This window comes from Sorex araneus, chromosome 9 (assembly GCF_027595985.1).
Source record: "Sorex araneus isolate mSorAra2 chromosome 9, mSorAra2.pri, whole genome shotgun sequence".
Taxonomy (NCBI): domain Eukaryota; kingdom Metazoa; phylum Chordata; class Mammalia; order Eulipotyphla; family Soricidae; genus Sorex; species Sorex araneus.
Window position 1 is genome coordinate 25594254 of NC_073310.1, and position 16609 is coordinate 25610862.

General features: G+C 36.0%; 1 protein-coding gene across 1 annotated transcript in view; it reads right to left on the minus strand.

The window, feature by feature from the left end:
- RYR2 (ryanodine receptor 2) overlaps positions 1-16609 on the minus strand; it is a 762156-nt gene that overhangs the window by 91700 nt on the left and 653847 nt on the right. Inside the window, exons 75-79 of the mRNA XM_055147039.1 lie at positions 14281-14377; positions 12086-12189; positions 10561-10612; positions 2479-2532; positions 1260-1283 (exon numbers count right to left, since the gene is read on the minus strand). Of these exons, the coding sequence (XP_055003014.1) occupies positions 1260-1283; positions 2479-2532; positions 10561-10612; positions 12086-12189; positions 14281-14377 (331 nt within the window). The remainder of the gene's footprint in view (positions 1-1259; positions 1284-2478; positions 2533-10560; positions 10613-12085; positions 12190-14280; positions 14378-16609) is intronic.

Below are 16609 nucleotides of genomic sequence, written 5' to 3' on the forward strand. Positions count from 1 at the left end.
AGCAATGGAAGTATAATAATCTACTAACTTAGTATCACACCTGTTATTAGTACTGCTTTAGTCTCTATTACTGGTATCGTCATTTTAGGCATTAGCCATTATATCCATCCAATGGATGCTGTATCTGATAGTCTTTGCATGAAGACAAATTTTAATTTATAAGGATCATGATAAAATAACTATGTATCTCTCCAAATACAACACCTAATAAAATATTATAGTTGGCTTTTAAAAGACAGACTATAACATCCTAAATTTATTTTCAATAGCAAATATTTTACTTTTTCACAAAAGAAGAAAGAAAATACGCATTGGAAATTTTTAATCTGTTTTTTATTTACTTAATGTGTCTGTGGGGGAGGACTGGGGAGTGTGTGTGGGGTGTTTGGCTAAGCCTGAAGGCTTACTCCTGGATCTAAGGACAGGTACCACTCCACGTGGAAATCAGGAGACCATATGTGGCAACAGCGATCAAACCCAATTTGACCACATGCAAAGCAAGCACCTGCCCTGTACTATGTCTCTAGCCTAAAAGTTTTTATTTCAAATTAAAGTTGTGATATGTATTCTCTTCCTAGTATATTTATGATTGATTTTCCACTAAGTAAAATAAAAACAAGATGTAAGTTTAACAGGATATAATATCAAGGTAAAATTTAATAATCCTGTATCAAAATTCTCAGCAATGTTTCAAGTTTTTTAGCTGTTCATAATACACCAAGAAAAAATAATAAGAAAACTAATCTTCTAGTTCTTCCCTATGACAAGATGCTGAGACCAACACTGAGGTCATAGAGCATAATATCCAGTTACTAATGAATGTATCAATCACTCCCACAATGAGAAGCAGACACCTTTCAAATCTCCCTATCAATGCCATTTATTATGTGTCTTCGACTAGTAAGACTGGTAAAAAAAAAAATGAAGCAGATGAGTACAGAAGGCTGTACTGAAAAGTCTGTAGCTAAAAGTAAATCCACCTAAAGGCAAGATTCTTTTATCTCAGCCCAGCGTGCAGCTCATATTTAATATGTAGGTCTTAAATTCAATTCTGAGTCATTTAAGTTGCCGTAAGAAAAAGTCCGTGTCAAGGAGGGATACTGAAAAATCCATTTACATTGGAGTTATAAACTTGTAGAAAGATTTCAAGATTTTTTTATTACAAAAGAATCCAAGATGTTGGGTCTAACAAAGGTAAATGTCACAAAGAAACTGAAACTCAGACCCAGACAAATACACACATATATGTATAGTTTTACCTTGCTGCGTTGGGATCCTGTGACCTTAAGGAAGGATGAGGACAAGAAGCAAAATAGCAATAAACAATTGCTCTGAAGACAACTGATAGACTATAAATGGTGTGCACTTCAGAAAAAAAAACATTATTATTTGCTGCTGACAGCTCATTCTAGTTTACCTATTCCTTATGAATGAAGATGGACTTGGAAACAGAATTTATATAGACATCAGAAGTGATCATAGTGCCATAGAGGAAATTCATCTTATGATATTCTTCTCAGCAGCAATGGTAATGACTTATTCTTAATATTTATTTTTACATTGTGTTCAATGTTGAAGAAATGCTCACATCAAATTTTTCCTGAAAAGGGCACAAAGCTATGTCTACTTCTCAACTGTACCTTTTATGTGTGTATGGCTCCACTATAATTAAAGTGTAAATCACTATTGATTATTAATATATTTCCAGTCTTTCAATTCAAAGTCAAGACACACAGATTAATAGGAAAAAGTATCCATTGTCTTTCCTTTTTTTATAATTTCTAAAAAATATGCATAAATCAATAATAAAGTTAACAATAAGTTGTTCTGGTTATAAAAGAGTAAAGACACACTCTAAGCAAATGGGGGGAATAATATCTATTTCCCTTCTCACTAATTGATATTGAGTAAGATTTCTAGCGATAAGGATATTTAAGAGCTGAGAATATTTGAGAAAATAAACAAATAGCACACAGTCCATTAATATATGCACTCCTACCTCATGCAAGCAAACTGCATCCTGTGCCATCATCTACATATGTATAGGGAATGAGTGACCCAACTGAATAGAAGTCAAAAAAGGACAAATTTTTGACTTGGGGGGGAAATAAATCTCAGAGTTTAATTAAATGTTAAACATTGTTCTCCAATTAGTACTTTTCTCACACATCTGTGGAAAATTTCATATTGTAACATACACCAAGATGAGAACAATTCGAAGCAATCTCATCTCTGAGAATTCTCGGGAACACTCATTCTCAACATATGGCTTTAATTTGATTGTTTAACTATTCTATTTTCCTTGTTCTTAACTTCAGCAAATCTTGACTCAGATTTGTCTGCCCAGCTTCTCACATGCAGTTCCTTGACACAATAAGCTGTAATAAGCCATGAAGCAAGAAACATAAATGTCAGTTAAAAGCTATGAAACAATGTCTCAAGGTAGGGAAAAAGAAAATCTAGAAAGATCCATCTTACTTCAAAACTCTTCACTTCTTCTTCACCATCGTCATCTTCCTCATCATGACAACTCTGATACATGTAAAAGATTTTAAAAGATCAACAGAATTAAAATATGCCAGGGCAGAAAGTGCAAAATAATTTAGTCTAGATTACCAAATTATTTGTAATAATTTGTCATCAGCATTATTTAAATAATACTAGACTCAGATTATATCTGGTTAATTCATAACCTATTTTGCTCTTTATAGAAATTAAATTGTGGAATAATAAATTTTACAAATAAAATGGAGATATTAAGAGGATCCACATCATACTGCACATAATCTATTCACAAAGATGCCTGTTCAAATGAATCTGAAAAGGATCAGCTCTCTCTTTAATTAGTGCCATGACAATGCTTTAAAACAGACATCAAATGACTGTGAAATAAAACTGGTAGCTAGAAGTATTCATTAATTAAAGTCAATCTTGTTATCCATTTCTAGTTTTATATTTTATTTCTGTTACTGTTATTGTTCAGACCCCGAACCAACAGTTTGATGTTCTTTGTGTTCCTGGAGTGAGCAGACGCCACTGAGCTACACTAGCATGAGACATGGACGAATGGAGACGTTACTGGCGTCCGCTCGAGCAAATTGATGAGCAAACGGGATGACAAGTGATACAAGTGATACAAGTGATATTTTATTACTTTGGGGTGAATAATAAAGTTGAATTGTTATAATACTTTGCTTTCATAGGGAGATGACAAACTATTTCGTTTTATTGAGTTCAAGAAATGATTAAGGAGTGTTGTTAATTCATGTACTTTTCTTTTTCAAATAAATATTTTATTAGATACCATGATTTAAAATCATGGTCATACTAGATTTGTTGGCATATAATATTCTTTATCTAATTACCAGGGATATATTGTTTATTTAAGAAAGAAGAGGAGTAGTACAACGGTTAGGGACATGAAGTGTCTGATTTAAATCAATTACTAATTATTAAGCCTAGAATACTAAACAACACATAGTTCTTTATCTATTGTGCTTTGTATCCACTCTTTCATTATTCTGATTTTAGGGCCCCAGCCAGTGGTGTTCAGGGCTTACTTCTGGCTCTCTGGTCAGGAATCAGCCCTGGTGAGACTGAGGGTACCCCAGAAGGTGCCAGGGAAAGAACCAGGTCAGGAGATGCAAGGAAAGTTCTTTAAACCCCTGAGTTGGAGAGATACTAGGGCACTTGCCTTGCACAAGTCTCACGAGGGTCTAATCGCCAGTATCCCATATGATTTCCTGAGTCTGACAGGAGTGAACCCTGAGTGCAGAGTCTTAAGAAATCTCTGGGAACTGCCAGGTGTGGCCCAACAATCACCCTCCCACAACTATGAAAATTTAAGAAAATGTTTAAAAAAGCATTTCACCTTTTAAGATGGGAATAAGAAAAATAACCAGGCCATAGAGAGAGAGAAATAGCTCAAAAGACACAGTACATACTTTGCATGCAGGAGACTAGGGTACAATCTGCACACTACATATGGCCCTATGAGCTCCATCAAGAGCTAATCCTCAGTCAGGGGGCAGCTCTGGTCACTACTGGTGTGTCCCAAAACAAAATAAAATAAAGAACAGAAATGAAAAAGAGTAGAAGTAAAGGTTTCTTGATCAAATGAATAGATGTAAGTGATCTGCTGCTTAGAAAGTGTCTAACTAATAATCCTTAAATAAATTTTAACTTACTATGATGGTTTAGAATTAATAGTACACGAGGACTAAAACATATCTTTTCACTCACAAATTCCTATGGCAGATAGTTATATAGAACTGACAGGAGTTAGATTGTTCCAATACTTAGTAAGTACTCAGTATATTCATGAACTAGGGACATGGAATCGAACCCAGGTCTGCCGCGTGCTAGGCAAACACCCTCCCCACTGTGCTATTGCTTTGATATGCCAAAAACAGTAACAAGTCTCACCATGGAGATGTTACTGGTGCCCACTAGAGCAAGTGGGTGAACAATGGGATGACAGTGCTACAGTGCTACAGAATACTAACGTACTTCTTTTCTTTTCTGTGTGTCCTTGGTCCACATCCAGCTGACTCAGGACTTTCTCCTGGCTCTGTACTCAAGGATCACTTCTAGAAGGGTCCAGGGGACCCTCTGTAGTGCCAGAACTGGCTCTGTCACATTCAAGGCAACAGCCTTATCTGCCCGTCTATATCTCCAGCTCTTAATATGTATCTTAAGGTGAGAAAATTTCACATTTTTCCCAAATACATTATCTCCTACAAAAATATTTAGAGAAACACTGGAGACAATATTTGAGATGAAAAGTACACTCAGAAAAATTGTTATTTTATGGCTTAATGAGAGGTTTTTAAACTACAAATTTAGCATGATATGATTGCTTTTGTAAAAAATATTTAAAGTTCCAGATGACAGTTTTTGTACGAAAAGTTACCTTGGAGTAAAATATTTAAACTTATATTTTTAGATGTCCCTAAGAAAATTCGGGGGCTGGATATATAGCACAGCAGTCAGGGCACTTGTCTTATATGCAGCTGTCCTGTGTTCAGTTCTCTGCACTCTGTATGGTCCTCTTAAGCACTGCCAAGAATAATTCCTGAGCATGGAGCCAGGAGGAAGCCCTGAGCACTGCTGGGTACATTCCCAAAACAAATAAAATTTAAAAAAATTAATATAATTTACTTCTAAAATGTTTGATAAGTCTTTTTTTTAAAAAAAAAACAACTAGTACTGAATCTATTTGATATAAAACTAAGTAGCTACCTTAAAAATAAGCCATTACCCCATCCAAGGCAAATGCCTCAATCTTGTACTATCCCTTCAGTTGGTTCCACTTTGGGGATGTGAATTTGTCATCTTCCAACGGGCTGACTCGTAGCTAAACAAAGCTGTTTTGGGTTTTAGTATATCATAAAAAAGGATGATATGAAAAGTGATGATGAAGGTGCAGTAACTTTGTACATTAGTACCATCAGCCATAAGGCTACTGTCACCATGTTACCTAAATTGTAATAAAAATTTTAAGGGACCAGAGAGATGGGATGGTGGGGTCTGGTATGGCTTGACTTACATGTGGCCAATCCAGGTTCAATCACTGGCACCAACTGTGATCCCCTGAGCACGGCTAAGAGTGTTCCTGAGCACACAACCAAGAGTAAATTCTGAGAACTGTTGGTCACTGCATCACTGTATCACTGTCATCCGTTGCTCATCAATTTGTTCAAGTGGGCGCCAGTAACATCTCCATTTGTCCCTGTCGTGTTCAGGGACAGGGAAATGAGGCCCATTATTGTTACTTTTTTTGGCATATCGAAATACGCCAAGGGTAGCTTTCCAGGCTGTGCCATGTGATATTCTGCTGTTATAGAACTGTTGGTACCCCCCAATAATAATAAATAAAAGCTTTGAATTAATAACAAATAAAAAATAGGCCATTAAAAGATCAATGATGAGAAAGTATCACGAATGCAGTGATAAAGACAATTTGGAGCATTGCGGCTAAAAGCAATTAAAACACAAGACAATTTATTCAAGATATAAATAATAAAGGTCATGCACCGCATCACTATATCACTGTCATCCCTTATTCATCAATTTGCTTGAATGGGTGCCAGTAATATCTCAATTCGTTCTAGCACTGAGATTTTAGCAGCCTCTCCTCACTTGTCTTTCCCAACAGTGCCGCATTGGAGGCTCTTCCAGGGTCAGTGGAATGATACCCAGCATTGTTACTGTTTTTGGCATATCAAATACGCCACAGGGAGCTTGCCAGGCTCTGCCAAAGGTCATGCAATGGTAAAGAAATAGATGAAAAGAAGTCTTTTGAACTGAGTTCAAGTGTCAAGTCTCAAGGCCTGCCTCCCTCCCTCCCTTCCTTCCTTCCTTCCTTCCTTCCTTCCTTCCTTCCTTCCTTCCTTCCTTCCTTCCTTCCTTCCTTCCTTCCTTCCTTCCTTCCTTCCTTCTTTCCTTCCTTGTTTTCTTCTTTCTTCTTCTTCTATCTCTCTCTTTTTTTTTTTTTTTGGACCACACTTGGCTCTGCACTCAGAGATCACTTCTGACAGAGCTGGGAGGACCATATATGTTGCTGAGGATCAAATCTGGGTCTACTGCATGCAAGACAAGTGACCTATGCACTGTACTATTACTCTGACTCTGAGAGAATTAATTTTTTTTTAAAGAAACTTGCCTTAAGCTATGGTCTGATTCTAAAGAAAGTATGTCATATAGTAATATAAAAATTATCAGCTGACAAATAAAGGTATGTGAGATAAATCTTAATAAAAATCCATAAATAACCTAGAATTTGTTTAATTTAATAGGAAAACTTAAATGGAAAAAATGCAATCTGGCTGCTTAAAGGTAATAAATTATTTAAATTTATTGAAAAGATGCAAGATCTTAAGTGAAAATAACAGAGATAGTCCCAATATGCATTACATCGGTGTAAACGTAGCTAGTATATTATGTTCAAGTAATTATTGGGTAGCATGTTGATAAATTAGGACAACTGTACCGTAGAATTAAATGAGTGATCAACCACTGGGGTTGATCTTGCTATCTTTAACAATAAAAGGAATAACTCTATTAAATTATGAAGTAGAAAATGTTGAGACAAAACAAACACTACCAAATAAAATACAAAGAAAAAATAAGCTAAGCATTAGGACTCAACCAGAATAAATGGGAGAGATTTTTTACAAAAGAATTTATCAAGCAGATCCTTTTCTTAAACCAGAATCATCTACTATTTTTTTCTCCACATTTATTTCCCACTTCCTTCATTTCCTTACTTAGCCCAGTTAGAATTCAAGGTCCAATGATTCACTCAGTCTCCTAGAAATATATAAAAAGTCCTTTGATTCACTGTTCTTCAATACCAGTCTAGCAAAAATCCTTATCCTTGATAAACTGAACTTCCTGTCTTTTTTTGAATTTACATCTGCTTCTGAGAACTGTTAGAGAAAAGTCGCAAAAGTAGGAAAATTGGTATGGCTAGACATCAATGGATAATAATCTAAATTAGAACTGGAGCGACAGCACAGTGGGTAGGGTGTTTGCCTTGCACACAGCCGACCCGGGTTTGAGTCCTCCGTCCCTTTTGGAAAGCCCGGTAAGGTACCGAGAGTATCCCACCCACATGGCAGTCTGGCAAGCTACCCATAGCATATTGGATATGCCAAAAACAGTAACAAGTCTCTCAATGGAGATGTTACTTGTGCCCACTCAAGCAAATCGATGAACAACAGGATGACAGCACTACAGTGCTACAGTGCAGGCTTATCACACTTCTTGGAAAATTTACTTTAATTTCTAGTCAATATTTGAAATCAATTTATACAGGGAGAAAATACCCTTCTACTTTAATCATTTAATACTTAAAAATTACTTTCATTAAACACCTATGTAGTAATTTGAAATGAAATATGTTCAAGTTTTCAAATATATATATATTATATATACATATATAATATATATATTATATTTGCTGGAGTGATAGCACAGTGGTAGGGCATTCGCCTTTCACCCAGCCAACCCGTGTTCAATTCCTCCACCCCTCTCGGAGAGCCTGGCAAGCTACCAATAGTATCGGGCCCGCACGGTAGAGCCTGGCAAGCTACTTGTGGCGTATTGGATGTGCCAAAACAGTAACAAAATAAGTCTCACAATCGAGACACGTTACTGGTGCCTGCTCGAACAAATCAATGAGCAATGGGATGACAGTGATTATATATATTTTCTATTATATATATATAATGTATATATAATCAGAGTCTCTTGACCCTGAGCCTGGCTGTCTTCATGGGGCCCCTTAGAGAGGGTGGGTTGAGTTTCCCTCCCTACCCTGAGCAGAGCCCCAGCAACTGAAGACCTCTGGAACCCAGCCACAACCATGCTCAAGGCCCCTCTCCACACATTGGGATGAGCCTCAGGCATAAAGGAAACGGCAGAGGAACCCAGGAGTGCGGGACCCGGGGCTGAGATCTCCAAGCCTGCTTGGATCTGGACTGGGCCTCTTGCTCCCAGACCCCTCATTTTCCAGTAGCTAGGCCGTCACACCCTGAAACTGCCTCCGGTGCCGTGTAATCCATCAATGGCCAACATCCGGAGAGTATAAAACCAAGCTGCCAGAAGCGCAGGGACACTTGCGGCTGTACAACATCTTATAGCCTAGTCCTCCCTCTCGGAGAACCTGGCAAGCTACCAAGAGTTTTCCTGCCTGCATGGGAGAGCCTGGCAAGCTCCCTGTGGCGTATTCATATGTGGCGTATTCATACAGTAACAGTGATGGGTCTCATTCTCCTGATCTTGAAATAGCCTCTAATTGTGGCACCATTGGGAAGGATGAGAAAAGAAAGGCTACTAAAATTGCAGGGCTAGTACGAATGGAGACGTTACTAGGCCCGCTTGAGCAAATCAAGGCTCAACGGGATGATAGTGATAGTGATAGTGAATGAATATATAATATCCTTATATGATATATACCAAATAGCAAACAAATAAAATACTTCATACTACCATCTAGATATTTATCAGCACATCTTTATCCTCCCAATGAATCTCCTCAGTAAAGAAACATCACTGTGCAACACCTCATGCGCAAATCTTTTCTTACTTCCTCCAAGTATGACATCTGAAACACCAGTGTTGCCTGGTCACAATCCTTTGTAACTGTTCTCAACTGAGTCACATGATGTGCTACAAAAAATCCTGGTGAATGTTCCACCTTTATCTTGTACAGTTTCTCCGTCAGAGCAAATGTGAGATCAACACATTAATCCAATATGTAGTCACACTAGAAGTCTCTCCTAAGTTTTGCAGTGTTCCTTTCCTTCAGACCTTCTCTTATACATCCATATCCTCAGTCTTGGTTCTTCTCTCAAGCTGCCTCCCTGCCTTAGTGAGATCATCTGCTTCTAGGGCACCAATTACTTTCTAATGCTGTTGAATCCTAGTGTGCATTTATAAAGGTCTCACCCGAGATACTGAACATAAGAATTTCCTATCAGGTTGTCATTTCTACTTAACTGTCTCACAGGCACCTTTAAAGAATATATCCAGTCTTTAATTGGTCACCTTTTCTCATCACTGCAGGCCTTCAACTATTTGCTGTAGGCTTGAATGGGATGCATCCTATTTTACCTTATGCACCACCATCTGCTATTTGCCCAATCATGAATCTAAGAAAAACTCTGACTCATCTTTTGCTTTGTTTTGGGGGTCACACCTAGTGGTGCTCAGGGGTCACTCCTGGCTCTGCACTCAGAAATTACCCCTGGAATGTTCGGTATCATACAGATTACTAGGGATAGAACCTGGGTCAACTGCATGCAAGGCAAGCACCCTACCTGCTGTTCGCTGGCCCCTGGTCTTTTGTACTCATCCACTCCTTCACCCTCATATGGCAAGGTGTGAATAAACACAATAAACCTGAGTAATAGTTTTGGATAGTTAAGTCATTCAGCATCAGATCTCAGTCTGTACTATGCAGTCTTCCGCTGCATAATAAAAAATTATGCAGTATTGCAACAGTTCCTCCATCATTAAACATATTAGTGTTCCTTATTCAATTTTTTCCCTAATGGGATGATAAACTTCAAGGAGACTGTATATATACATTTCTTTGATTTTCACCATATTTAAAAATATTACAGTTTAGGTAACATGGTTAAAACGATGCTTTTGAAACATTTTTACTATGTTATCTCCAAATATTCTGATGTCCACTGAATAGTTGATGAATGACTTAATGTATGAAAAAAAAAGTAGTGATCCTTCCATAAAGTCAGAAATAATCACTGCCTGTTAATGAAGTTTGAGCAGATAAAAAGCTGAAATTAATGTCCTTTAAGGTTCTAAAATTTAACAATGTTTTGCTTTAATCTAGAAACTCATAGATTGTTATCCTTTATCAAATGTCACACATGAAAATGTTTTGTTATTAAAATAATAATGCAATTATTTTTGCAGTGCCAGAGATTAAACTTTAGAGCCCATATATATGAGGCAAGTGTTCTGCTCTCAAGCTACATCCCTGGCTTTCTTTTATTAAAATTCAACATAAAAATAAAAATTTATATTTACCTTTGCCATAATATCTGCATAGGCCATATATAAAAAATCTTCTTCCAGTTTGCTATGAAAAATAAAAAAACAATGAATTAGTTTTTAAGTAGAAGATTACTCATATGCATCACCATATAAAATAATTTTTTCAACAAGGATGCCTCTTCAAAAATAAAAAAACAAAACTACACAATTTTTCAAATATATCATATAATCAGGAAGTCTTAGACCCAAGATTATTGTTCTTTAGTTTACGGAAAAGTCTGAAGCAACACAAAATATATAAGACTATTTTGTCTATACTTTACACACCAACACGATCTCTTTACTTTTTATTATAAGCACAAAAGTTAAAACAAGAATATAGGAGTTTCCAAAAATTTGATAGAGAACTTCCCAAATTATTATACTACCATATTTTAAAAAATATGATGATCACAAAAATCATTCTCAAAAATTAAGAAAGGTTAACATGATTATCCTCCTCTTAAGAAGTCAAAAACCACTGATTTACAAAGAAAGGTTTCCATCAAAAAATACCTGATTTTTCCAGTTACTTTAGCAATTTTTAACCAGACAGCAAAAATATTCACTCATGAGAAATACCTCATTACCTGCCAATGCCAGACAGAGAGTTGCTCTATGCTTAGGGATGAGATGATTTTGTTAGTTAGGAAATAACAAGAGAGAGATATAGTGAGAGAAGGATGGATCACATTAGCTAAGAGAGAGAAATGTACATTATCATGGCATGCATAGAGGTCAAATGATCTCTTCAAGACTGACAGGACCCTTGTGGATATGAATTGATAATTAAACTATTCCCAGTCTCCTAAAGGACCGATGGTGAAGCCTGGGGGGAAAGTAGGCTTCATTCACATCACAGGGAAGCAGATAAATCTTTGGTAGCTCTTGAATTGTTCCATCGACAGAGCCGACCTATATAGCACCCCCTGCAATGAACAAATACTAAGCAGGGTTGTGATTACCAGGTCTACCAGCACATTACTTATTTAATCCATAGAGGTCAACCCTCTGTGACTTTACTGAATTAATATGAACACGTCTATAGAAGATAGGGAAAAAATGGAGAATTCCCTTAAAATAAATCTCAAATAAAATGCAATTGAGATGATGGCTTACCCATCTCCTACAGGTTTTCTAAGAACCTCTGCACAATGGAGACACAGTCTAGCCAGGACATTTTTGGTCAGCATTGTTCTCCATGCATTTTTGATACTGGAAATTACTTTGGGTTCTTTTATTATAAGGGCTGTTTGCAGTAAAGAGACTTTTCATTGAAGAGGACTGAGAATCAACTAACTCAGTTAATAAGGAACACTGGAGCTCAGAGGTAGATATTACAACATGAGTTGAATGGATGTTGGTCGGCAGGTGTGTGTCAGAGTGGTCAGACCTTTGAACAACTCTCTCCCCTAACAAGAACAGGATTGAAACACAGATACATAACACACACAGAATACTCAGACAATTTTTCTAACAACAGCTGTTCTTCCTATATCTCATAGGAACCCTCCCGTACCATTTCTCTGTTAAAGCTGTTCGACTAAACAGAAGGATCAGCTGATGAAGAGGATCGACTCTTTTGTTGCCTTCATCTTCTTCGGAAGGCTCCACTCCAGGTTTCTGAAAAAAGTGACATTTATAAAATTTCACGCTTTTATATAAACTGCTTACACATTTCTTGGAGCAATGTGAAAGCTAGGGATAACAAATAAAATGAAGCCCTTATCCTCTTGCTGTAACATGTACATTTTACATGTATTATTCATCCACATCTGCCTGTGTACTGGATGTGTACATCGTCAATGTAAAACTACAGCTTTTTAGAAAAATTTAATAATTTTACAAACATATAGGCAAGGAAAATGTGTATCAGTTATAAATTGTGAAACTCTTCTTGAAAGAAGACTCATAAGTTAACTGCCCATTTACTTGCTACATAGATTTCAAATTAAGGGAAGAATCAATTTATGAGGATTTGTAATTAAATTCTGTAGATTCAAGTATAAAAATCTCATTTTGATAGCAATGCAAACTGACTAAACATTATCTTTGCCTACACAATGAGTTCATTATGTAAAATAAGTTCAATATTGAATCACTTACATATTATTCCTTTCACTTTCAGTTACATTCAAAACATATGTGTAGGGGCCAGAGAGATATAGTATAGGGATTAATGCAGCTTGTGTTTGCTGACTCAGGTTCAGTTCTCTGTGCCCTGTATGGTCCCTGGAACCAACTAGGAGTGTGATTCCTGAACACAGAGCCAGGACAAATTCCTGAGTGTGGCCCCTCAAACCATCTCTAATTTTCTCTCTCTCTCCATATATTAATATATATTATTATATATACATATATTAGTATATACATATATTTACATATATGTATATACATATATGTTTATACTGTGTATAGAACTTTGTCCATAAGAAAATGGGTAATTTTTACTAACTCTGTGATTAAAAAATTTACTGACTTTTTGGGAATTATTTAATAAATTGTGTAATCTTCATTGCTGTATTCGCTCATTCAGACTAATTTTCCTTCCATGTAAATGATGCCCTTTCCTGGATTTTAGATTTAATGTTCTGAATACATATTCATTTCTAAAAGAAATGGTGTGGAGAGATAGAACAGCAGAAAAGACGTTAGCCTTCTTTATAGCCGATCTTGGCTCAAGCGCCAGCACAGCACTGAGTACCACCAAAGATCATTCCTGAGCAAAGAGCCTGTAATAGTACCTGAGCTTGAGTAAATGCAGTCTGGAAAGCAAAAATCATAATAAAATTAGAAATAAAATATAAGGGGTCAAAGCAATAGTACAGTACGTGAAGTGTTTGCCTTGCACACGGCCGATTTGGGTTTGATTCCTGGCATCCCATATGATCTGGGCACCTTCAGGAGTAATTCCTGAACATCGCCAGGTGTGCCCCCAAAAGCAGAAAAATAAAAGAGAAATAAAATATAATATGTGGATTATTTTAATTCTAAAGACACATGGAATGCATTTAAAATATGTTCTTAATTAGGAATAAGCAAGTGAGTTGAATTATTTTACACATTTTGTTCCCTGCTAATTGTGAATTTTAAAAAATTAACCTAGACAATATATCTATAACTTGGGGATCTAACTACTCTGAAACGTTCTGTAGGACTATATGATTGCAAATTTTTTTTAGAAGATGGATTTATCAAAATGTTACATGGGTTCATGTGTTACAAAAGAAGAACATATAGCTTTCTGACATCTATATCTCAGTAATGCAAACCTCTGTACCAATATGACTGCACAAAATTGTTATTGATATCAGCTGTATTTATCTAGACTTCCTGTTCTTATGTCGTTGGTCATTTTCTGTCTTGTTTATTTTTTAAAAACAGCTTCGGTTCCTTTTGTGGCTGTAGTTGTTAACTTAAACTTCTTTTTTAACTGAATGATTTCATGTGTTTCAGTTTATGTACTTCTACCCTAGTTCTAAGATGCTTTTAGCTACTCGGAAGAATTAAAAAAGAATAATCAGGGACAGCTCAGTTTATCAAAAACTTGTCATATTATTAAACATTGATCACAGCAGCAATCAAGTTATAGTATCCGGAGACTGGTATATTTCAAGTGTTTGTTCTTACCTCAGTGATACAATAACTGCTCATATCCACATTATTCAGCTAAGCCCCAAAACTTTCACTCTTATAACCGGATTAAAAACATACCGCTAAATCTTCTATCAGTTTATCTTCAAAGTAATGTTCTTCTGTTTCAATCCAAGACTTTTCATATCCCTGAAGAAAGAGATTGACAGCCCGATGCCTGAAAGATAAACACAGTTCCAAACAAAAGATGTTTTGATTTTTTTTTGCAAAGAAATAAATTGAAAAGGAATTCAATGGAGTTTTATCATGAGATATCAGCACTAAAAGAATGAAATAAAAATAAACTTCCTCTCTTGATTGATTATCACGGACGGAGCCAGTTTTCTCAGATTATAGACTGACTTGGATTTAAATCTTGGCTCAGCCACATCTAAGCATTGTAATATTGAGCAAATTATTTGATTTTGGCAACTCTCGCTTTTTAAAAAAATTTTATAACTCTAAGTCTCACCATGGAGACGTTACTGGTGCCTGCTCGAGCAAATTGATGAGCAAGGAGATGACAGTGACAGTGACAGTGATTACAACCCTATTGACACCTCAGCTACAGGAGATTTAAAATGAAAGAGAATATTGGGTGAGAGGATTAATTGAGCTAAGTAGACCATAAACTTCACAGGTGTGAGATCAGAGTTCTTCACAATGAAAAGAAAAATAAGGTTAACAAATGATAATATCAAATTGATGCTTTAAAATAGAACTGCTCAGAACAAACAATATAATGAGTGTTAGCATAGAAATTATTCAGCATTTGAGTTCATATTAGGTACAGACTTGGAGGATTATAAAACAAAATGTATTAATAGAAGTTTATTAAGGTTTCTTTTTGAAATGAAAAATTTGAAATTTGAAATGAAAATTTGAAATGAAATCCTGGAAACATGATAGTAGTGATCTATGAAGTAAATGAAAAACAGAAATTAGAATAAGTAAACATAATGAAATTAAGAGATTATACTCAAATGGAGAAAAAATAAAGAGAAGTTCATGATGATAAGGCAACATTACGAGAGATTATTGGAAGTGCTAAGAAGTGCCTTCCACAGAGGCAGAAGGAGGTGGGGGAGACAGGGGACATTGATGTAGGGAAGTTTGTGCACACGGGTAATGGGATTGGTGCTGTAGCGTTGGAACACTGTATTCAGGAACTAATCATAAATTATACTGTAACTTTGTAATTCATGGTAATTCAATAAAAAAATCAAAAGAAAAAATAAAATGTGGCTAGGCAGTGCAGAATATGGAACCAATCTTAATGATACTAAAGAGAAGCTACAGAAGCAGAAAATATATATTTGGGGGGCAAAGGGCATTGAAAATTGGAAAGGAATTGATAGTACAGTTAGAACTACTAGAAATCACAGCAAGCGTGTGCATGGGAGAAGCATGACAGATGAGAGGCATCAAAGTTCTTTTGTAGCTTTTAAACAAAACACATGCGACTCCCTCATAGGTATTCTGATTCAATTACTGTGATTTGGATATTTCTCAAATGATTTAAGTGTATTTCCAAAGAGTCACATGTTTGAGAGCCATCAGAGAGGCTTTTTCACATGGTATATTAGAGAGAGCTAAATTACAAGCTCTGTGACAGCATGGAAACTAGCTCAGAATTTTCTGCCATCAACCTGACAGGTAGTAATAAATAAGAAAGTTGAATAACTGGCCAGGAAAGAGTTGAACAATTGGCCAGGAAAGGAAAAATAGAAATTTAAAATCTATCATAGAATATCTGATGAAACTTGAAAAAATGACTAGAGGGGTAACCAGAAAATAAATGATAATATGAATTCAAAGTTAATATCCCATTTGATGCCAACATAATTGAATGATAGCACTTATAAGTAAAACTAACTTGCAAAGGAAATGAATATATTCACAGACTCAGTATGTAAAGGTCACAAGGCCTCAGTAAAAGGGAAAAGTGAGACTTTTTGTTTGTTTGGTTTGTGTAGGCTGATTCTTGTTACTTCTGTTTTTCATTTTCTTCTTTATATTCCTCATAGAACATGTACTTAAAGTCTGGGTCCCTTATGTTGACAATATAAAAGAAGTGTACTCTAAAGAATTTCAGAATCTGAATGAAAGAGACAAAGAGTCCTTATTTCTATGGGGGAAGTATACAACAGAAGTATACAACAGAATGTTATATAAAAGTATTCTGTAAATATGTAGCAGGAAGCATTCAACATATGAGCAGGAAGGGTTTGGCTGGTCAGAGATGCCCCCTAAACAACCCCAAAATTGCCTGGTGTTGTTTTCCAGACAAGAGGACAACTCTGGTTGCCTAAAGCTCAAAGCAAGAAATGGCAATTTCATTGGAAAAGCATGAAATCTGAAATGATACCTGGATCCACCAAGTCAAATTTGAACTCACTACATAACTTCT